This window comes from Sesamum indicum, linkage group LG6, assembly GCF_000512975.1.
Source record: "Sesamum indicum cultivar Zhongzhi No. 13 linkage group LG6, S_indicum_v1.0, whole genome shotgun sequence".
Lineage (NCBI taxonomy): Eukaryota > Viridiplantae > Streptophyta > Magnoliopsida > Lamiales > Pedaliaceae > Sesamum > Sesamum indicum.
In genome coordinates, this window is record NC_026150.1 from 6,862,148 (window position 1) to 6,886,262 (window position 24,115).

General features: G+C 35.5%; 3 protein-coding genes across 3 annotated transcripts; all 3 read right to left on the reverse strand.

Annotated features, from left to right (window-relative positions):
* LOC105163922 (cation/H(+) antiporter 15) lies at positions 569-5,064 on the reverse strand. Its single transcript, XM_011082454.2, has 3 exons — positions 4,655-5,064; positions 2,237-3,238; positions 569-2,009 (listed from the first exon to the last, which is right to left on the reverse strand). Exons 1-3 carry the CDS (start codon positions 4,859-4,861, stop codon positions 903-905), a joined length of 2,316 nt encoding a protein of 771 aa, XP_011080756.1. The 5' UTR covers positions 4,862-5,064; the 3' UTR covers positions 569-902.
* LOC105163995 (cation/H(+) antiporter 15-like) lies at positions 8,621-11,551 on the reverse strand. Its single transcript, XM_011082533.2, has 3 exons — positions 11,321-11,551; positions 9,964-10,968; positions 8,621-9,802 (listed from the first exon to the last, which is right to left on the reverse strand). The coding sequence occupies exons 1-3, from the start codon at positions 11,531-11,533 to the stop codon at positions 8,621-8,623; spliced, it is 2,400 nt and encodes a 799-aa protein (XP_011080835.1). The 5' UTR covers positions 11,534-11,551.
* On the reverse strand, positions 17,425-20,490 carry LOC105163923 (probable WRKY transcription factor 25). The gene is made up of 5 exons (XM_011082455.2): positions 20,002-20,490; positions 19,681-19,842; positions 18,892-19,517; positions 18,403-18,564; positions 17,425-18,257 (listed from the first exon to the last, which is right to left on the reverse strand). Exons 1-5 carry the CDS (start codon positions 20,260-20,262, stop codon positions 17,840-17,842), a joined length of 1,629 nt encoding a protein of 542 aa, XP_011080757.1. The 5' UTR covers positions 20,263-20,490; the 3' UTR covers positions 17,425-17,839.

Below are 24,115 nucleotides of genomic sequence, written 5' to 3' on the forward strand. Positions count from 1 at the left end.
GTGACCGTTCTCTTCATTCTAAAAAGATAATACACACGACTTACGTATGTTATTTCTTTCAAATTCCTGAAAGAATGAATGTTGACAAGACTGAAAATTAGACTTTTTGCAAGTTACAAAGCAGTTTTCGAAAATCCCGCAAATAATAAGTCTAAAATATACTAAATCTAAATATAAATTGATAAAAAATGCAATTTTCCTGATCATAAACACATAATACAATATTTTACCTACTGTATATATGGACTGATGTGCAAGATGTAAGAGATGTCTAGTTAACAAAAAAAATTAATATGCTCAATATCATCAATATTTAATTAGTCCTAAGAATTTTAAAGAATTCATAGATCTAAATAAAAATGCATTTTGTGAAAATTAATTAATTATTATATCACTATGCTTAGCTACCATAGATAAGAATATTATATTAAAAAGTTGAGCACATGGATTAATGGTTAATCTTACAAAATCCAGCAATTGAATCAGCAATGAGATAACAAATTTAATTACAAGAGAAACATCTTTTTGATTGGATTCAAAATGAAGACCTTATAATTGCAAGGTCTGAAGACCTCACAGTCTTGCTAGTAAGCTAAAACCTTTTACTTCAACTAATATATATATACATGTAGTATTTGATGTAATTCAAAATTACTACTCTTATTCCAATAATTACATATCCGATTTGACAAAGGGAGGAATTATGGAAGCATTAGTTGTGTAACTGAGCAGTGTAACAGAAGATATCTTTATGTTCAACTTGTAAACCAAGCAACTATCCAGACACAGACACTGTAACTAGTTGTAATCTGGCAGAAGCTACACTAATCAACACTAATAGCTAGTATGAACAAAAGACCTTTCCAGTACTGCAACTGAAATGTCTTGATGAGGGTTAGAGATCATCTGAGTGTTGATGGTTGTTGCACCACTAACACAGATGCCTTGCAATTTGAATCCAATGACACAAGCATGTCACCCACACACCCTAGTTCTGGAAACTCATTCCAATCATGAAGCCCAGCCAACAATGGAGAGTGATCTCTGTGTTGTCTTCCGACTATTATTAGGTCGAAACAGCTCTCCATGCTTCTAATAACAGTTATAAGTCCCAAGCTATCCTTGATCAGCTCCTCTTGATAGAACCATTGTTTGTTCGTCATTTGAGCATCTCTGTAAGCATTTATGGTGTTCAAGTCTATTACCATTTGACGAGAAACGGCAGTCACCACAGAACCATCCAAAAATCGAATGAGAGTGATCCGTATATTGGGATGTTTACCCATGCGACATGCATAGGCCAGTGCTTCTCGATCATCAGGACCACCTAGAAAGATCATTCCAATGCGGTACACGCTTGTCCGTAACAAGGTCGAAGTGTGGGTCATAGTACCACGGTCGACTAAGATCCCAACTGAGCTAGGTGATTCCCTGATAATGTTATTGTTCACATTCCTTATGGCCTTCGTCTCATCTTCAGATACATGGATTAGTGGATGTTTATGGAATAGCACAATAACTAAAGAAACCCTCTTCTCTATGGCTAATAAGCATATGTCATTGTGGATCGAATTATAAGGTGATATGGATGTGTAAGGATACACAGCCACATAACCTTCATTTTCATGCTCGAAATATCTAAGAGCATTAATTATGGGATTTGACTCGTTTGAGGGGGATGGATTCCTCATCCCAGGGTGATGAGGCATAAGAACTGGTGCACTTCTACCAGCTAATTCAATGAGGTGGACAACAATGAAGCTAATTGGTGCTTCGGGATGTGGGTAGGAGGCTTCGAAAAGGTTTATTATGGAAGGAGTATGCTCCTGATAGTGTACGCAAGCAAGCATTCGGATCTCTGCATTAGGATTGGTGTACTTGATGGTCATTCGCTCACCCATCATATATCTCTTGGATGGCTTGTAAGAAAATTTCACTATTGGACAAAGTATTCCAGTTAAACCAAAAATTGATAGGACCATAATACTGTATGATTCTTCATCAATTAGCTGCAGCACGGATAGCATAGATATATTAGAAAAACAAGAAAATGTCAACACATTTAGATTGAGATATACTATATTGTAAATCAATGTGGTAATTTATGAAACCAATTATTGGCATTTTGATGTGTGTCTATTGTGATCTAATGCTTCTTTTCCACACATACGGCAACATGAACAGAAAAAGAAGCCTTTAGAATGAAGCTCATCAATGACAATTTGAATGTACTTACCCGTAATGATTTTGCTTGTTCCAGGATTAGAACTTCCACCATGCCTTGGTTGCTCAACACTAGGGCTAGGTGGAGTCCATCGATCGCTGTCATTTTCCAACTTAGTGAAGGCAACATCACACCAACTACTTTCCAGAAGAATGCACAAACTGCGAGGCCTTCAATTATGGCAAAGCTCCTTAGTGATATCATTGAGAAATCAATCCTCGCAGCACTAACAACAAAAAAAATTGGCAAGAAAATAGAAGAGACAAAACACTCAAGCTTATTGACTAATGCTGAGCCTAAAGGAGGTCCATCAGGTATTACCATTCCTAAAACTATTGGCCCAAATGTAAAATGCTGGCCTAAGTACTCGCCGTACAATGCAGATCCCAGTACTAGGATTAAGATGACACATATATAGCTCTCTTTTACTGAATCTACATCGGTTGTATGGTTAATCATCCATTGAATCATAGGTCGGAAAATACATATGGCGAACATCACCATCATGCCTGACCATAAAAGCATTATTATAAATGTTTCTTGCTCTACATGTAGACCATGCTCCCCCGCAAAGACAATGAGTGCCCAAATAAAACTACAACTGCCACTAATCATGGATGAAGATGTGGCTAGCTTTCCCAGCTCTGAATTCATGAGCCTTAGATCAGCTAATAGGCAAACAATGACATGGAATGAACTTAAGGCTTGAAACGATACAATCCATATCATTGAGCTGTAAAGACTTGGTTGCATGGCCACATACATTGTTATTAGTCTGCTAATCATCAAGTTGAGTAATAGAGGTATTGAGAAGGTACAGATGCCTATTACCACTGCTTTCTTTCCTGATTTTTGTATGAGACTCAAATCCATTTTGACACCAACGATGAATAAATAGAACATTACACCAAAGAACCTGAATGTATCAACTGTATAAAAGCTTGACACTGGAAAAAGCAATTCTCTGATAACTGCATTGCTCCCGAGGACTGATGGTCCCAATATTAACCCTGCCTGGTTATCACCCAAAGCAACACATTTAGATATGACATACTTCCTTCTCACAGGTAACATTAAAATGTACAAAAACATATATCAGTCACTAATTACTCGAAGGAAAGAGATGGCGAAGTACTATACTACCTTGAGGGGAAATTACGATAGATGGTTTATTTGATTTAGCTTCCTTCTCCATGATTTTATGTTTAGTAGAAATAGGTATATTAAGACAATCTCACTTGATTAAATAGATTGGAGTACTGTAGCTTGCCTAATTTTCACAGTCACAATTAGTTGTTCAATATAGTTATTCTTTGTTGTTTTTAAAATGAGAGAACAATAGCTGGTTATGAATAAGTTTCTAGTGCTCTACACGTCTTTGTAAAACTAACTTTAATGAAAAGCGGATCTAGGAGCATGATAAAATGGGTGGAAAACAAAAATTTTAAAATACAAGTAGCAAAGAATAATAGAGTTAACCATCCCACATCACCGGTTATGCTCAAGTCTTTCATTTTCCTTCCCCACCCTTCTTAAGGGACTCATTCACTCCAAAGCTCACAGTTATCTAGAAACCTGAGCTTGCAAAGTCTATGACTAAAATTCTAACCCAAGAAACAGTTAGACTCACATAAAACTTAAACATGATAGGCACAGGATCCAAACTTGAATTGTTTCTCCTTCTAACTAAAAATGTAGATAAGTAGGTCATGATTCTGTTGTCGTACATTATTACTATCTAAAAGTCATAATCTCCATATCCAATTTCACCATAAAAAAGTCATTTATAGGACAAGTAGGTTTACACAAACCATGTTAGCAAGCCCAAGAAAAGTGCAATTAGATTTGCCATACAACTAATTATTTATGGATTGGGTCTCAAATAGAGCTTCTTTGTTCTACTTGGTAAAAGGATACACAAGCTACTATATCATGATCGAAGATATTTAGTTAATAGTTCAACTACAAGCAACCTATATACAAGCTTAGTCATCTTCATTTGACATGTTATCTTCAACTTGCATCAGATAAGAGTGACAAAGCACAAGCAAAGTTATACATACAACGAGTGCGTGATTGATTAGGTGCTGACCAGAGCAAGTTTAGAGTGAACTTTCCATCAAGTCCCCGACATCTAACCTGATTCATCATACATCAGAACCATCTATGCATGTCTAACTAGAGAACGTAAAGAGAACCGTTCCTCAGAGTTGATGTTGCTTCCCTCACTGAATTCTTTTACTCATTGAGGAACTTTCACAAACACCTCTATGTAAAATGGCATAACTAAAATATCAAGGACCCATCACCTGAATATCTTTGATTTCGCATCCCAATACAACAAATAAAGAACTTTACATGACCTACAAGAATTTCCCACCAAATGAAAAACCAATAAAAAGAATCAAACGTATAACATACACTACTTACGAGTATTTGAGAAACGAAAAGACTCTGGCCAAGATATGCAAGGCCACGGTTCAAGACCGCGGTGGTGAGAGCACAAAGCGTAAGCTGCGCGAGGAGAACCGAAGTGTTTGAGGAGAAAGGGTTGTCGCCGAAAAAAATTCCTCTGGACCAACGGCTTTGGGCTATAAAGCAGAAGGAATCCCGTGGGGGTGAAGAAGATGCATTCATCCTCGCATTAAGGCAATCTAAAGCTTACGCAGAATACATGAAATGGATGGAAGATTAGGAGAAAGAAAATCGTCAGAAGGAGAAGTGAAGAAGGTTAAGAGCTTGCACTGCATCTGCATGAATGGGAGATGCATGGAAGGAACGGAGAAGAGCAAAAAACGGCAAAACCACATTTTCCACAGCTACTTTTTTGTAGTGTGTGTTTGTTAGCTCTTCCATCTTCTACTGCTATATATCTTTTATTACTGAATCATATTATACCATATGTAATTTAATATACATATCAAATATATAGAGTAAATAGTACGATTTGTCCCATAAGTTTGAATTTAAAATAATCATTTTAAGGGATAAATGCATTTTTGGTTTTTATCTTACTTTGAATTAAAACAATCATTTTAATTGCTTAAGTTTATTTTTTAATTTTAGTATTCTTATACGGTAGTTTTTATCTTAGTTTAGTCACTCTGACTAATGTGCGATGAAAATATGGTCGGATTTTGAACTTTTGAAAGGTAAAATGGTCTATTTCACATTTTCTTCTTCATTTCAGTCCCCCAAAATTTGTAAATATGTCAAATGGGGTTTTTTTTTTTTCTTTTGGTTGGAAAATAATTTTTTAATGGGAAATAATACTTTTGGTCCCATATGAGATTAACACTTTTAGTCTCGAAACTTACAAAAATTAGCACACTTGGTCCTCATCCCACTTTTTTGTTTACAACTTAACAATGTAGTGTACGTGCCTAATATGTGATCGTTAAGTATTTTTGACTTAAAAGAAAATTGGTTTACTTTCCAGCTTAGGACCATTATTGGGAAAAAATAAAACTACATTTGAGGCACTACAAAAAAAACAGTGCTATAGGAACGATTTTTTGCCACAGAATTTGCCTAAAATCAATTGCAAAATAGTGTTGCCACGAAAATTTACAATGAAAAATTTTCTGTTGCTATAGGTACTAATGCTATAGTTGCAGCAGTTTTCTCCATTTGTTGCAAATTTTGCCACGAATAATCGCCAGTTGCAAATTACGTTGCTTAAACTTTTGACTTTTAACGAATCTTGCAATGGATTTTGCAACAAAATTTACTACATTTTTGCAACGACTTTGTGATAATATTTCCTTGCAAAATTTACAGCAATTTTGTTGCAATATCTTATTCCATTGCAATGAAATTCCGTTGTAAAATTGCTATGCATTATAACATACCGTAATATGTAACGTGGGTGCATCTCCAGGTTGATACTCGCTACCACACGCCTATCATGAGATGACGATATGAAATGAAGTGTTATGTTATTGCACGAACCCAATATCCATGTTTTGTATATCTTCTATTTGAAATAGAAGATTTTTGCACAATCATATCATATAGTCTGTGTCATCTAGTGACTACTGTATGTGTTGTAGGTTCCAATATGTTCTTATATGATTTATGGGAGATCTGATACAGGCTCATGTCCCGAGTATTTTACAATTTTGGAATATTGGCGAATGACCCATTCGGAATTATGCATTTCCATTGTTGCATAAAATATCAAAACACGTGTTAATGCCCACAGGTGGGGGTTAAAATCAGCTGCATATGCCATAATGCAGTTTGAGTTTATATCATATGGTTGCGAGATAAACTATAATAAATAAAAATATGCAAATTGATGTGCATTAATATTTGTATAGATATACGTAATGTTTTAAATATCAAATACCTAATCAATCTGCATCTCATCTAGTATATCTCTTGGCCTATACATAGACGTTCCATACCAAGATTGGGCAAAATGGAATTATACGTGACCAAACCCAAATCTGCAATAATGACATAAACTTGTGCTATTACTTTAATATTTTTTTTAAAAAAATATCAGCCGACGTATATAATAATTTAATATTACATGTAACAATTGCAGCTTTGTCTTTGTTACTGGTATTGAATGATCCACAATATAAGAATGCAAGGACAATACTACCTCAATTGTAGTTCTGGTTTCTACTACATCCTATAGTTTTGTAAGATATAGAAATGGGACCAGGTTTTAAGATGAATTAGGACACATCACCCCACCCAGCAGGAGCAACGCAACTGCATGAGTATATTGTAATACAATTTGAACGATGTGTCAGGAGTAATTTTGACATGTGCTATGTGGGAAATAATTGGAGAGCTTGCTCTGAATACCAAATAAGAAAGTTCAATCGAACTATGGAGGAGATTTAGAGCCACAAGTTAAAAGCGCTTGCATACCTAGACTAGATCAAAAAGGAAAATTCTACAGCTTCTCATGACGGTGGATGTCGGTGCAGTATTTTGACAACCAACATATTATAATACATCAATGGAGTTTTTAAAGGGGCTCGTCGCCTGTCTGTGAATTCAATAATGGAAATAATATTTGCCCGCTCCATCCATTATTTTGGTAAGAGGATTGCTCGGAGTAGGTGTAGTATTAAACAACAATCAACTCTGGACAGGCTATGCCTACAAGTTGTTCAAACATTGGTCTGAAAAAAGTATTGAGCATGCGGTCACGAGATACCATCAATTTGAATAATTTGCCTCTATTTTATAAAGCACCACCATGGACATGAATTATATACTCAGATTATCGAAATTGCCACCAGAGAATCTTCATACGGCAAATAGAGTCAATTTGAGATTCCTTGTTCTCATGCTCAAAAGGAATGTGTTGTATATATGATTAGCACGTCATCAATGGTTAAGGATTATTATAATTTGACAGCTTATAGAAGGACATATTCTAAGTCCTTCCAACCTTTGATGGTGGAAAATTGTTGGGATGTTCCATACTTTACGTTGGTCCATGACACTACTTTTAATGCTTCTACATGCTCTGGTCGAAATCAAACATCACGTATTCATAATGAGATAGACTGGCCACAAACGCATCAAAGGCAAGAGTACCAACAACGCCAAGATCCCTCAAATATGTCAGTACAGGGTCGCAGACCATAAATAATATTTGTAACAATTGATTGTAATTTTTTTTATTGATAAACTTTTAATGTTGACTATAATTAGAAAAAAAATTAAATTTATAATTGAATAATTATAATATATATATAATATTTTTTAAAAAAATAAGAAAAAATTGAGTGGTGGATTAGGTCCAATACTTGGAGTCACAGACCCGGTCCACGACTCGGCCATCTTTTTAAAAAAACAAAAAAAACAATCTTCTGTCCACAACTTGTAATATAAGTGTTATACTTTTTTAAAAAAAAAATATTTTTGTTATATTTTTTTTAACAATGTTTAAACAAATAAGCCAGTATTTGATATTTATTTTCCTTCCAATCCTACCAAACAACTTAAAAAAAACTATCATTCTTTACCTTCCCCTGGCCTTTTCACTCCCATTCTCTTTTCACTTCTCATTTCCACTTATGCAACCAAATGAAACCTAAGTGTTGGATCTTCTTCTTTGCCCTTTATATCCTGGCCTTCTAAATTCTGCCGCAAATGAGGGTCAATGTCTTTTGTTTTGAAAAATTGATAGAATCTGTAGTCATTTATCCTTTACCCTTCGGAACCACAGTTCAGAATTTTCCTGCAAAAGGCAGTGGTAGTTTTCTTGATATATGTAGCAACACAATCAGGAGCTGAGTACGGAATAAACTTAATTAGACAAGAGTTTGCTTAGCTTTGTAGTAATTTTTGAATGTCAACGTAAAAGGGAATAAATAGGTTATGCACAAACTTGTGTTGACATGGATTTATCTAAGACTATTCTATCTAATACAAGTAGCAATACAACCTATAACTTAATTCTTCTAAATGTGTAGATTCCTCGGGGTCTCTGAGTCCCCATACTCTAGTCTGCTGTTGTACCACTAAAATTGAAGCCTCGCCTTTCAATTCTGAGGCAGCTAGTAATTCACCGATTGCTCCCAACTCCCCACGCTCGTTCCACTTTGCAAGCTGAAGCATAATTGGTGAGTCCCCGTGTCGTCTGCCAACCATAACAAGATTATACGCATTTACTACTGATCTGGCCACCATAATTACATCCATTCCACTGGTCACCGTCTTTTCTCTGTATGTTATGTCCTCAGTGTGTTGCGTTCTGAGCTTGAAGTCAGTCAAAATATCAGCGTCAAGGATTTTGCTCCGTTCTGTACCTCCAACAATTTCAATCGGGCTTGGAGTTGTAAACCGTAGGACAGTTAGCCTAACACAAGTATGATCTGACATCCGTTGCGCATATGCTAATGCTTCTCGATCATCTACCCCTCCAAAGAAGAGCAATACAACACGAAATGCTGAATGTTCGGTTATCACATATGGGGATTTCACGATTCGATGATCAATCAGAATCCCAACAGAACAAGGAGCCTGGTCGAATACGCATTTGTTGAGATGCCTGTATGCACGCGATGATTGCATCGTGTCCCCACTGGTCCATTGCTTGCGAAATGGAAGAATAATGAGAGTCGTTCTCTTTTCTTGAGCTAGAGTGCATACATCGTTATGCATTGTCATGAAAGGGGAGATACCCTTGTAGCAGTGTACCCGAAAAAATCCAGGATAATGCTGTTCAAATGTTTTGAAAGCATTAAAAATCCGTTCGGATTCAGTAGGATTACGAGGAGGCTTGTCCCGTTGTCTGTGGGCAATAAGTAGAGAAGAGGCACGGGCTGTCAGCTTGACAAGATGGAGAACTACCAAATTTATAGGCGAATCTCTTGTGGTATTAGATACTTGAAGGAGGCTGATAATAGAGTGAACATCTTCTTGTTGATGTATGCATGCAAGTATGCGAAGTTCATCGTTGCTTCTGCTATGCAGAAGTGTCCTCCTCTTGTAAGCAACAAACCTCTTCGAAGGATCATAAAGGAACTTTACTATTGGTGAGATCAATCCTGTTGTAGCAACCACTGAAACTATCATAATGGCATAGATTTCCTCAGTCACAATCTGCAATCCAATAAAGAAAAGATTACTTTTATGCATGTGAAGCAAAGGAAATCAAAGAAAGGTCTCCTTGTTCATGACTTAATGCAGCTGAGACTAAGCGGAATTAGCAACAATCTTGTTTAATGATTTTGAAATATGAAGGTTGTAGAGGGGAGACTTACATTGTGGTTCTTGATTTCGTTCAAGAAGGCAAGTTCGACAATTCCTTTAGAATTCATGATCAGGCCTAGAGAAAGAGCATCTCGAAATGGCATCCTACAGACGATAAGAGGTAACATTGACCCCATAAGTTTCCCGATGAATGCTACCAAAACAACCAATTGCAGAACTCCGACATTTTTTAAGTTCTGTATGTGAAAAATGTCGACATTCAGTCCAGAGACAGCCAAAAAGAGTGGTAGAAGCATCAGGGAGACGAAGCAATCAAGTGTCTCGACTAATGCTGCACCTAATGGTGGGCCATCTGGTACAATCAATCCCAGAACAAAGGATGCTGTAGTTGCATGAATGCCTATGACTTCACCAGCAAGTCCACAGGCCATCACAGTGACAAGGGCTAGAAAGATATATGTCTCCTTAACAGGTCTAGTTTCTGGTGTATGATGACTTACCCATAGAGCTGCTGGACGGATCACCAATACAACAATGATGATAAATAAACCAGCTGATACACAGGACCCTATGATTACTTTCAGTGAATTTGTCTTGGCTAGTTCAGCCATAAAGTCTATACATGTCACAAACCAGAGGCAGACATCACATACAATTGAAGATGAAGAGGCTAACCGTCCAATCTCCGAATTGAGAATCTTGAGCTCATCAAGAAAGCAAGTTACAACAGGAAAAGCTGTCATTGAGAGAATAAATACTACATGTGGAAGTGCTCTTGCAACATCATGATCCAAAGACAAGAATTCATTTAGGAGAAAGGCAACTAATCCGGTAAGTCCAAGCGGTACAAAAAAACCTAAGATGCCCACAACCAAAGCCTTTCTACCAGATTTCACAACCGTGGATAGGTCCGTTTTCACACCAATTAGGAAAACAAGGAGCATGAAACCAAAAACCGATACTGTATCTAGCACTAGTCTAGACTTTCTTGGAAATGCTTTGGCAAAGAATGGCATCATCCGCCCCAAGACTGATGGCCCTAACAATACACCACCCTGAGCAATGCAAATTATCCAAAATCAGCAATCAAAACCAAAATTTTCACACTCCAACACACTGAAAAAGGGCTTATGGCATCATTTAACTGATGGCCCTAATAAAACACCAGCCTGAGCAATGCAAATTATCCAAAATCAGCAATCAAAACCAAAATTTTCATACTGAAAAACACATTGAAAAAGGAATTATAGCAGCATTCGTTGGGCAATAAAAGTAAGTACCAAATAAGAATACAAGCACCAAAAATACAAGCAATTAAACAGAACCTAAACGGGCTTTTTCCACAATAAAACTTAATCATCATAGAGTTCAGATACAATGGAATTGAGAAAATACTACGGTTCTTACAAGAATCTGAGCCACAGTCGAGGGCTGTCCAATGGGCCTTAGAATCAACTGAACTAAGCGAGTTACCATAGAAACAAGGGAAAATTGTAACAAAAAAGAAGGAAGCGAATAACCCAAAGGATTGTCTCCAAACGGTAAACCTCTGGAGCTGATCTGGTTAAGGTAATAGCAGACATAAGAGCGACCGGAGCCCTCATGATCTCTCTCGTCCATGGCCCCAACAAATCTTAAAAAAAAATTAAAAGAATATACAAATCCCCAAAGTGCTGTTTGATATATATACATACATAACACTATCGTTCTAGGATGATGGCAAATGCTATCACTGTTGTCTCAGATTTCAGAGAAAAATGCAACACAATAGGGCTCATTTGTTCGAGAGAATGGTGGATTGGTGGAGGAGCAGACAGATTGGAAAGTGCATGCATGTTGGTGGTAGTAAATAATAGTCCAGTAAATTATATTTTTGGTCCCTGTATATATATATATTTACGTATCATAATTTTAGTTACTAATGTTTAGAAACCTTTACCAAATTTAGTCCTATCGTCAATTTAGGGACTAAATCTATAAATATTTGTAAACATTAAGACTAAAATCATATAACCTAAACATTAGGGATCAAAAATGAATAACTGACTATATAGGGACAAAAAATGTAACTTACCCTTGTAATAATATTTTATTTTGTTATTCACACTATTTTTATTTATAAATATTTATAAGATAAATTATTATTTGGTAATTAATAATATTAAAACTAAAATACAAAATATATTGTGACCTCAAAAAAATTCAATTGTAAATTTAATTTTTAAAAATTTATAATATAATATTTAAGGACCTACATTTATATTTTTGCAATAAAATTTTAATATCCTGATTAATGCAAATAAATATCTTTGGAAATGAATAAAAGTACTTATGTCAGTAATATTAATTGAAATAAAATTACTATTTTAAATCTATTCTTGCTATAGTTTTTAATTGAACCAAATAAAAATTAGTTTTTTTCTTTTATTATTATAAAAAAAATGGATAAATTACATTTTCGGTCCATATATATATAATTTTCGTCACTAGTTTTTATAATTTCTTATAAATCTGATCTGATCGTCAAATTTTGGACCCAATCTATAAAAGTTTATAAATATTAAAATCAAAATTGTGGGACGTAAATAATATAGACCATATACAAATGATATATCGCGACCAAAATGTAATTTACCCATAAGAAACTAAGACCGTGGAAAGTTGTTTGCATTATAATGGTTGGTTTTAGGCAAAATAATTTAATATTTTTGCATTAAAAGCTTACCGTGGATATATTTAGAGGGTTAATCGGATCAATATGTCTCTAGGTTAAATTTTATTATTCAAATAATTTTTATATTTTGTAAACTTATAGATAAATTCCTTGAGGAGTGTTAGTTTATTGTACCTAAGTAAATGTTTTATAATATTTGGTTATTAAATATGGTGTATGATGCTTTTTAAAATTATTGGGTCAAGTTTCAAGTTAGAAGAACCCAATTGGCTCATCAGCAGAACGGATAAGGGCCCACCAATTGGGAAGAAAGACCCACAGGCTTACCTGCTACTTTACTAAACTAGCAGGCCCAAGAAATAAGTTCATTTCAGTCGGACAGGTTATCATACAACTTGGAGGACATGTCATGTAGTTTGCCAACACATTTGTACATATCACCCTAGAGTATCTCCAGGTGGTTCCAAGTAAATCGATAACAAACAAGTTGGAAAATCAACAACTAACCAACTCCCGGATTCTTAGGCAAATATGGCAGTATTCAATTAGCTCACGTATCGCAGTCAATATTCATCCAAACCACAACAGTTTGTTCTAGATGATAGCGAACTCAAAGGGCTTTCTAACGCCATACGAAACTCAGCAATTAACTCTATATCCTGCTTTGTACAAGTCTATAAATAGAGGTCTTGTGCAGTCACTTGATAACATCATTTTTTACTCTCAAACTCTCACTTATTCTCTCAATTCTCTCAATTTTTAGGTTATCTGAGCTTATATTTTACAATCCACACGAACATATACATACTCTACACCATTAGTCTCACTTTAATTCAAATTTTTCTTTCTATTTCCTTCTTTAATCCGTTACTGACTTAACCATCAGGGTGCTAACCTCTATTTTTCAAGGTTAGTCCCTAGTTATTTTAGGATTTCTCCTTGAAGATCCTTCGACCTTGTGGCGTGGCCAAATTTCGGCGCATCATTGATATTGTTTGTAGGAACACTTAAGCTTTGGCATGAGAAATTGCAAATTTCAATAATGTAGGTGATAATGGATCCTATGAGGGAAACTTTTCCCTCCCTGGTACAACTGAACCTATTGTCCTCCAAATCCCACTTTGGAACTACTAATGCCCCTGTTCCAGATCTCAACTTAGAAGCCAATGCTCCAGCTGGACCAATCGCTACGAGTCCGCTCTTCTGTGAGCAGTTAAGTCAATTCATCATGGAGACCATCAATTCGACCCTCCGCAGTTCCTAAGCTAGCGGAGCAGGACTCTCTTCCCAGTTGAAAAGAGGGGGAATACCAGGAAGTCAAGGTATGGACGAGCAGATTCCTGCTAGATTCTAGCAAAATCGATCCACCCCTGCTGATTTTGCAGGCCAAGGAGGTAGCTGGACATCAGCCCCCTAGTATCCGATAGTCACTGAAGAAGGAGATGGTGGAACTTCGTCAGCAGGTGACAAAAGAGACCATACTTGCCGAGTGTGGCATTCTTTTCAGTGAGCACATCATGGCGGAAGAACTCCATGCTCACTTCCAAGCACCTTCGCACCTACCTGTTTATCATGGTACCACTGATCCAGCTGAACATATCCATAAGTTCGAAATTGCAGCCTTGCTGCACAGGTATACTAATGGTATCAAGTGTCGTGCTTTCTTACTACGCCAACAAATTCTGCCCAACAATGGCTCGACCAGCTTCCTGCTAGATCAAATAGATCTTTTGCAGAATTTGGCTCCCTCTTTCAACACCAATTTGCTAGCAGTAAGAAGTACATAAAATCAGCCATTAACCTTTTTGGAGTCAAGCAGGAAGACCATGAGACTCTAATGGCCTACGTTCAGTGCTTCAACATAGCCGTCCTTGAGGTCCCAGAAGCTCACCAGGAGGTGTTGGTTAGTCATTTACCCAAGGACTTCGTAGAGGCCCTCTTTTCGAATCTCTAGCTAAGAAACCAGCTGCTGACTTTCTAGACGTGCTGGCTCGAGCCTGAAAGTACATGAACTTGGAGGACGCCTGGTTGGTCAAAAAGAGCGGTCATGATAGGCAGAGGGAGAATAAGTTGTTTTCCTCCAAAAGGAACAATCCCTTTGATCCAAAGAATAAACACTATACCCCGCTTATTACTAGCCCAACTAGAATACTCATGGACGTTAATCAGCATCCTATCTTACAATGGCTTAAATGCTCAGAGAAAGGTCCCCAGCTCCCGATTTGTAGTATCACAAGGAGTATGATCGGTTCCGTTAGCTGAGACAAGAGATAGAAAGATTTGAACAAGCTGGCTACTTGAAACACTATGCAGATAAAGCAAAAATATGTAAGCAGAAGAAAGAAAGCTCCAGCTACTGACCTACAGGAGCAAGGAGCACCACAGAGGATCTCTAGGAGGTTTTGTCCACCATGGAACGCTTTTAACCTCAGGATGTTTTAATCCCGAAATCCTTACTCTTTATTTACAATTTGTTATCCTTGTAATGAAAACATTATCTTACATGAACAAAGGCAATTCTTGCTTCCCATCTTGTGTTACTTAAAGGCTCAGTTTTCAACTCCTAACTGGCTCCAAATAAGTCGCAACCACCAACTGGCTCATACTTTTGCGTAAGTCGTTCCAAGCTGGTATATGCACTTACGTAAGATGCCACCAGCCGGCGCACGCTCCGAATAAGTCGCCTCCAGCTGGCGCACCCTCTTGATAAGCAGCCCCTAGCTGGTGCAAGCACTTACATAAACTGCTACTAGTTAGTGCATGCAGTGCAGCCACTACTAGCTGGCGCACGCATCCAGCTCAGCCATTAGCAACTGGCATATACAACATACAAGCAGATACCAGCTAACACACTCACTTCAATTTCCAACTGTCTTCTATTGGCACATCTATTCCAGCATAATGCTAATAATATTTGTTTAAGCTAACTTACTACTTGATTCTATCCTTGCTCATTTACTATGAGATATATTCTCTCTTACAAACAAAATCATCTCTTCCTCGCTAATGATAGGAACAGCTAGAACAAGTACGCATGCATCGGTTGGACAAAGTAGGTCAATATTTCTTATGCTATAACAGGTTGTCTAAACCTACAGGCTTGTTGTAGCAAAGGTTTATCTACTTAGGTTAAGAATTATCTTACCTACTTAACTAATTTTCTGGCTGGAACTTGTGTTATAAAGCATCCCTTTTACTACTTGGGTAACTTATATTAGCAGGAGACAGAGAAACCTCCCAATCTTATCCTACTTTATGCTAACACCTGCAGGGAACGTTCTTACAAGCATATAAACTTGGTATTTCTCAATATTATACTAACTTGCAGGAAAAACAAAGCATAGAAGAAAATTCAAGCATCCAAGTCAATCAAAAATAATTCCCCTAGATCCGCTCGCTCTAGTTCCTTAAGGTAGAAGATTCGTCCTACTGACCAGTAGGAAAATTCTTTTTTTTTTTGCAGGATAGTCACCTACTCTAGCAATCCAGCTCTGCGATCTGCGCTCCTAGAGTGGGAGGAATGATGACGCCCCCTAAAATTACAGGGCTAAGCCCACAAGCTAGGTATACTAGCCCAATCGACTAAGAGCTTGGCTGGCAGATCAGCACAATGGATAAGGGCCCAACAGCAAACAGGATATATCCCACCACCAGGGAGGATATAGCCCATTTGCAAGGAAGAAAAACCCACAAGCTTACCTACTACTTTACTGAACTTGCTAACACATTTTTACACATCATCCTAAAATATCTCCAGGTGGTTCCAAGTAAATCGGTCACAAATGAGCTGAAAAATCCACAACTAACAAACTCCCGGATTCTTAGGCAAACATGTCAGGGTTCAAGTCAACTCACATATCTCAGTCAATATTTATCCAAAACCACAAATGGTTTGTTTTGGATGATATCCAAAGGGATTTCCAACGCCGTACAGAACTCAGCAATTAACCCCGTATCCTGATCTATACAAACCTAAAAATAAAGGCATTGTGCAATCAATTGGTAACATCATTCTTCATTCTCAAACTCTCACTTATTTTCTTGATTATTTCTCGATTTTTATGCTATTTTGTGCCTATAATTTGCACTCCACATGAACATATACACTTTATCATCATTCAACACTATTTTCTCCTTTTTTTCTTCGAGAACCGCACGAGATTGAACCTTCGATTTAATGTGTCTATGCTATTATAAAAGAAAACTCATTATCGTACCAATTTTTTATTGGCCTATTTTACTTTTTCGTTCATTTTATTCTTTCAAAAATAATTGCTCATAGTAGTAATTTTAATATTTTTTAATTATTTTACAATGATAATTTTTTTTCTTCTCAACCCAATACTCGATTTTTCCCTCTTATGTTCCCACATTTTTTGCCTCGCAAACTTTCATAATTTTAATAAACTCTATAACAATTAATTTTTTCTATCTCAAATTCTCTATATTTATTTTTTCTTACAACCTTCCATCTTTTTAAGAAACGCACAATTAAAAAAAAAATTTTACTTCATCCCACATTTCTTTTTCCTCACATCCTTGTTTTTCAACACTTCATTATGTTTTGTGTCTTTTTATTTTTTTTTTTATCTCACGTTATAATTTTTTATATACTAGTAGAAACCGCATGCAAAAACGTGCGATCTGACCTTTGATAACCTTTAGCTAATCGACCACGTGCACCTTGGGATTTGCTAGCGCCTGTTAAGGCTGGTCATCATTAGGTCTCTCCCGTATTTTTATATATGGGGGATGTGCACAGTAGGTTCACGAAAGAACACCGGTAGATTTCTTTTTTCACGTCTTGGAATAAGTTATCAGCGACCCCACCCGATAATTCGATGAAATCCACAACAGAAACAACTTATTATTCCACGAAGTTCTGTACTATGTCTATACAAAGCAAATCCTGTTAAAATTACATGATAAAACAAATTGACATAAACCTAGTACAACTCCTCAGAAAACTAGTTCTATCCACAACCCACATCGAACATAAGCCAAAGAATGATCTTGGAATCAAAGAAAGAACTGTATACGCCATCCTATATCCTGTCTTAATATCTTGACGAATTTTTCTACAATAAGTAGGCTCCACTTGTCACTAAAATCCTTTATTTTAAACAGGTATTGCATCTCGTATTGTACTTCACATATACATATCGGAAACATTTTGTACAAACATTTATATGTGAAGTAATACAAGATGCAACACCGATTTAAAATAAAAAATCTTAGACTCACAAGTGAATTCAGCGGAGCAAAGACTCGAGAAACATGTCGTCTCCGGGCTCGTCCTTAGCTCTTGAAAACAACGCATTGTCGACGCAAGAAGTTATTGAGTTTCCGAATCTTGAATGTCTATGGCTCTCCGACATATACGGTGCATCATCTTCAACCGTCGGTGGCCTTGCACTGCTGCGGACTGGCATTGGATAAGCCAAGTTATGCTGCAACGTTATAGGCCTAACTGCAGCAATGGTTGCATTGTTGCTTGGAATATACGGCACGGTTCTGCTAAGGGAACTGCTGTTGCCACTGCCACGAGCAGCAGGGACATCGTGGTTGTGCTTCCCCTCGTAGGTGGTTATCACGGCCCTCGTGTCGTGGGCCGCTCGTTCCACGTGTTTCCTTACTTGACACCCTTGACTAGTGCACTTGTAATAGCTCCTACAATCCCAGAAAAATGCACACAACATCAGACTTCTCTCGTTATTAGTAATACTCTTTCCTAAGCTGAACAAACATGTGTTGGTCATATTGTACTGAAGCAGAATACAAATGAAAAACATTGCAAGAAATATGAGTTTCTTACCTGGGATTGGGATTTCCCTTGACCACTTTCTGACCATATTTTCTCCATCTATATCCATCATCGAGTATATCTATATCACTCATAGTTTGAACTACAACTCTTGGCTCTCTCACTGTCCTATTCCCCATTGCCGAAATACCTTCACTCTCATTCTCACCTTTCCTGGAAACAAAGCATCAGTCAGTGTTGCAGATCCTAAACATAGTAGAAGAGCACGCAAAAACAGTAAAGAAAAATCAAATGCAAGGATTCAGACATTAATTCCTCCTAAACGTTGACAATTGCTTGAGTTCCTTCCTAGGATAGATAATTCATGCAGTTCTTACACCCAGTCATTAACTACGTCACTGTGGCCCTTGTGATAAAGTTACAAAAACATCATAGACCAGAAAAAGATTGCTGCAACCTATAACATGGAATCAGGCTTCATCTCATAAAAACACAGAAAAATGTAACAATTTTATTAGCTTAATAACTGAATCAACTCACCATCTCTTCGCATCAGGCTCAACCTCATCGAACTCATCTCCACCCGACTTGCTCTTCTGAGCACTCTGCTCCAAATCTTCGATAGATATCGAAGAGTTCTCTGGTGTAGAGACAAAGGAGTCCACTTTTCCGGCAGCATTCAATCCATAGGACTGCTCAGGGATTTCATTGGACTGAGTACTGCAAGTCTGAATTACTATAGAAGAAGCCGATGCTGTTGATGAGGACGACGATGATCTCCTGCCCGACTGAGGCTTCGGATGGTTGTGAGTACCCTTGTAAACAATTTCAGTGATCCGTCCATCCAACGACCGTTCGATCTTTTTCTTGGTCGGACAATTGGGGTGCGTGCATTTGTAATAGCTTCGTGGATTTTCACTCCCCTTCACCTGTTTCTGCCCATATTTCCTCCAATTGTACCCATCATCGGACCTTCTGTTGTCGTTTATTGTCTGTGATGACTGATTGTAATGATCGTATTCTGATCGGACAGTATTGTTGTTGCGATGGCTTGTTTGGAATGTAGAAACCTCATGGGTTGAACTGAATTCCGATTCCTGGTTGGGTTTGTCTGATGATGAAACATCTTGATTAACAGGTTCTTGATAACCCCATGTCTGCTGTCCCTGATTTTCAACAATTTTAACAGTTACCACCAGCAAAAATGGAAAATTAAACAATATTAACAGTTATCACCAGCAAAAATGGAAATTTCAAGCAAATAAAAAAAACAGAATTGGAGTATTAATTAAACGGACGAATCAAGAACCTATGGAGATAGAAACATACATAAGATGTCAGAGGCTTTGTTTGGGCTTGGAAAGAGAAATCCGAGAAGCCCTTCTGTTGATTTTTGATTTCCACTTCCTGCTGCTGCTGGGCCCTGTCAGACTTGCTCTTCCAATCGAAACCCTGAATTGGAAAGGTCCCTGTAGTTGGAGAGGGCAAAATCTGCACAACCAAACACCCAAGAACACAGTCACCAAAACGTGCAAAAATTCAGTCAAAACATCCTCAAAAGCCGTAACAAAGAAAAAAAAAATCATAATCCAGAACAGAACAGAAATAAGAAAATAGAAGCTTGGGGTCTTTTTCCAAAGTATGGCTTACATTAGAAGCCGACAGAAGAACAGGAGAATCCAAAAGCTCGGCAGGGCTCAACCCATGAGGGATAGCAAAGAAGGAAGAAGGAGAGAAGGCAGCGGGCGGTGGCGATATGGGAAGCGACGGCGGCGGAAGAGACTTGAACTTAGGAACTCCAGAACCCGTCCTCTCCGCTATCCGATCACCAAGACCTTTGCTGACGACGGCGGCGGCGGAAGTAGGGTGGTGGTCGGAGGCAAGAAGACTAGTGAAAGAGGCGGAAGACATGAATGGGATTGGAAAACGGAGAAGGGTGGTGGTGAGCTTGAACTACATACACACAGTGAAGCGTGTTGGTGCGCGAAATTATGGGATATGGATGATTGGTGGGAGAGATTTGATTTGCAAGAACAGAAGAAGAAAGTGAAAATCCGGGAGTATTTCTTCTTTCAATTCTTGTTGCAACTTGCAGCAAAGTGTAGGGTAAAGCTGTGGGTTTGGTACTAGCACCTTCTAACAAGCTACCATTTTAAGAGATATATGTATGTTGACTAGGAAAATAAAATATTTAAATTAAGAATATTTAACTATTTTAGCCAAAAAAAATAAGTAAAGAAAGAAAATTGCTATTATTTACTATACTGTATTGAGTAAAATATGATATAATCATTTATTTATTTTATTTTTTTTGAGTTTATCTTGAATTAGGATTTATATTTAAAGTTTTTTATTATTAGTTGATGCTGGCAGAATTAATGGACAGTTTAAATAAATAATATTTCATACAATAAATTGATGTACATATACGATGAATTCATGCCGCAGAAATATGTCGATCCACTTACTTGAATTAAATCCAACTATAAATGCTGGTCTAGATAGGATCACAAAAATTTATATTTTTTTTATTATTAGTTTGAAAAAAAATCACCCAAACAAGCGTGTGCCTTTTTTAAGATGACCCACAATAAATTTTGCTTCAATATTTTATAACACGATCCGAATAACGAAATAAGTGCGATCGGACTGATGACCAGATAAACCTGATCTTAAATCAAATGAATTGGTCGATTTATTAACTTTTCTAGAATTTTTAAATTAATATAATTTTAAATTGAACCCACATATCAAATGAAAATTCAGAGAAATATCAATAAAAGAACACTTACATTATAATAATTATTTTGAATTATATATTAATAAATGAACAAACTCATTAAGTCCATAATTTAATTATGTTTTTATCCCTTTATGATTATCGAAGTTGCTAATTAAGTTCATAATTAATAGAATAAGACTTATATATTTTAAAAATAGGGGAATTTATTTAAAAAATGCAGTAAAAAAAATTAAAAAAGTAGTGTGCTTTGGAAAAATTTAGAAAAATAAGTGGCACCGCGGTGAGTAATTTTTATTTAAAAAAAAAATTCTAAACCACCACGGTGACATTGTTTCTGAAAAAAAAAAAAAACAAATTTAATGGTCACCGTGGTTCAAAACTGCGGTGACAATTTTTTATTTTTTTTGAAAAAAAATTATTTTATTCCACGACGAATTGCTGCCAACTTCTCGTTAAAATTTCGACACCATCATGGCGAGTTGTAATACTATTTATAATTAATTAAATAGAATTTAATAAAATTATAAATATTTATAATTAAATATTTATAATTTTATTAAATTCTATTTATAAATTCGACACCATCATGGCGAGTTGTAATTATAATATTTATAATTTTCTTGTATTTTGTTTAATATTTTAATATATTTTTTATATATTAATTTTTATTATAAAATAATTATGACATTACTGGTTAATTACGATTAAATTATTAACTCTTGATCCAATTAATGCCAAAATTGATCACTATCCAAAACTTAAAATTTTATTTGCTCTGATTATTAAAATATTTTGTGTGAATGTGAATTGAGTTAGGGATTTACAAACCCGAGCTGAGGTTGAAGAAGAGTAAAATTTAAATGAATGTGAAATGATGATTAGTGAAAATTGGGTGGTCAAAGCTCGTCTTCTTTGACTCACGTAAATATTAATTAATTAATTAATTAATAAAATTGAGAGAGAGAGAGAGAGAGGCGGCTGAGGCTGAGGAAAAAAAATCCAATATGATAATGATCTTTACGCGTTTGCGTCACTCTCTCCGTGCCCATGGGCGTGCGCGTGGGCCCCCTTCCCAAGTTTGGCTGCTTTCCAACTACTTTACCATTTTAACTCCATCTATCTTTCTTTTTTTTTTTCTTAAAAGAAAAAGTTGTTTTTTTTAATTAATTTAGATTTTGTTTAAGTTTTAACGGGAAAAATGTATTTTTATTTTAATAAAGTATTATTGGACTAATAAATCAAATCATATATATAATATTCAAGAATGAGATAATAGGAATTTGTAAATGTTTTTTTTTTTAAAAATAAAGAGTTTTCGACTGTTTTCTAAAATTTTTAAACAAATTACTTCAAATAAATTACTAATATATTATAAGTTTTATGATCTTATTTTATCTAAATATTTGAATAATTTATTTTAAAATAAAATTTAATATTTTATAGACTTAAAATATATGAACACTTGTAATGTGCCTATCTGAACAACTTATTAAATTATGGGTTGTCATAATGACGAGGTTTGATGTGGGGATTATATTTGGATACCTAAAAATAATTAAAATATTTTTATTTTTAGTTTTATACTTTTATTGTACTGTCCTAAACTCAACCCGGTATAAATTTTATTATATACATACTGGCACACCGCATACCATCGGATCAAAACTGCATCAGGTTCACGTGAAAATTGTATAATTCGACCATACTTATAAATACTTTAGGTATAACTTTTGCTACTCCCGTCTGTTCTTATGAGCTTAACCTTCAAAACGACCTTATTGATTTAAACATTTGAGAGCTATAATCAGAATTTTTGTATATTTTCTCGTAATCTCTGTCTTGCAAGAATGTTTAGAGGTTATTTGAGATCATTAGAGACGATCAAGAACTTTTAGACCTAAAAACCTAATCAAATAGGTAAAAAGTATAATTCGTCTCTTAAGTTTGCATTTAAAATGATTTTAATCTCTTAAGTTTATTTTTTTTATTTTAGTAGCTGTAAACTTTTGTTTTTATCTTAATTTGGTTCATCTGAGCATTTTTTGTTAAAAATATGATCGGATTTTGACTTCTTAAAAAATAAAATACTTAATTTTATGTTTGATTTTCTCATTTTAGTCCCTAAATTTATGAATTTGACAAATTTGTCATCTTTAAGGTGGAAAATCAATTTTTTTATATTTTTGTATGTTGAATATAGAAGACATTTTTTTTTCCTTATATATTATCAAAGCATAATTCCATAAATTAGGTCATTGTGAAAAGACAAATGGTGGAGGCCAGCTTGTTACTTATGTGTCAAGGAAGATTAGAATAATGGGTAGGGATGATAAAAAAAAATTATATCGTTCAAAAATTATTCGAACCAAATCGAAACGAATCATTTTTTATAATTCATTTTTTAAAAAATTATAATTTTAAATTTAGAGTAAAATTGAACCACATTGTTGGTTCGATTTTAGTTTAGAGTTAAAAAAAAACAATAAAAAATTGCATCGTACCGTTAAACAAATATAACTTTTTAAATCATATATATAATAATTTGATAAAATAATTATTTTTTTAGATTCATATATTAGCACAGATCCACATTATAAAACTCATTTTTATAATATTTATATTTGGACTTTACACAATATATATATATATATATATATTTAAGTTTTTAAACTCATTCAAATTTTAAATGCAATTGATCGTTGTCCCAATTTTTCATTCATTTTTTCTCCCCTTTTCCTCTTCTCTCTTTTCTCTCTGACTATTTTTTTTATTATGTCTTTCTACCTTTTATTTTTATTCTCTCTAAAATCGACCCTTAACTTTTGTTGAATTAAGTATTTTCTTATTGGATTAATATATATGTTTTTATATTTTAATCTACTTACAGTTGTGAAGAGTTTTCGTGCTCTATGGTGCATAATGTTGGTTTTTCTTGCTTGCTGCATCCAAATACTTATTTTATTTTTTAATTTTTGTTAGTTTCAACATCTTATTTTGTTAGTTGCTTCGGATGATTCCCCT

Excerpts from the sequence above, each read along its gene's own strand:
- LOC105163922 (XM_011082454.2), bottom strand. The coding sequence starts at position 4,861 with ATGAATGCATCTTCTTCACCCCCACGGGATTCCTTCTGCTTTATAGCC. Across the intron at positions 3,239-4,654 it reads TTTTCGTTTCTCAAATACTC|GCAGGGTTAATATTGGGACC; the intron begins GTAAGTAGTGTA and ends GGTGATAACCAG. Across the intron at positions 2,010-2,236 it reads AACAAGCAAAATCATTACGG|CTAATTGATGAAGAATCATA; the intron begins GTAAGTACATTC and ends TCCGTGCTGCAG.
- LOC105163995 (XM_011082533.2), bottom strand. The coding sequence starts at position 11,533 with ATGGACGAGAGAGATCATGAGGGCTCCGGTCGCTCTTATGTCTGCTAT. Across the intron at positions 10,969-11,320 it reads CGACTGTGGCTCAGATTCTT|GGTGGTGTATTGTTAGGGCC; the intron begins GTAAGAACCGTA and ends TGCATTGCTCAG. Across the intron at positions 9,803-9,963 it reads ACGAAATCAAGAACCACAAT|ATTGTGACTGAGGAAATCTA; the intron begins GTAAGTCTCCCC and ends ATTGGATTGCAG.
- LOC105163923 (XM_011082455.2), bottom strand. The coding sequence starts at position 20,262 with ATGTCTTCCGCCTCTTTCACTAGTCTTCTTGCCTCCGACCACCACCCT. Across the intron at positions 19,518-19,680 it reads CAAAGCCTCTGACATCTTAT|GGACAGCAGACATGGGGTTA; the intron begins GTATGTTTCTAT and ends GTTGAAAATCAG. Across the intron at positions 18,258-18,402 it reads AAGGGAAATCCCAATCCCAG|GAGCTATTACAAGTGCACTA; the intron begins GTAAGAAACTCA and ends CTGGGATTGTAG.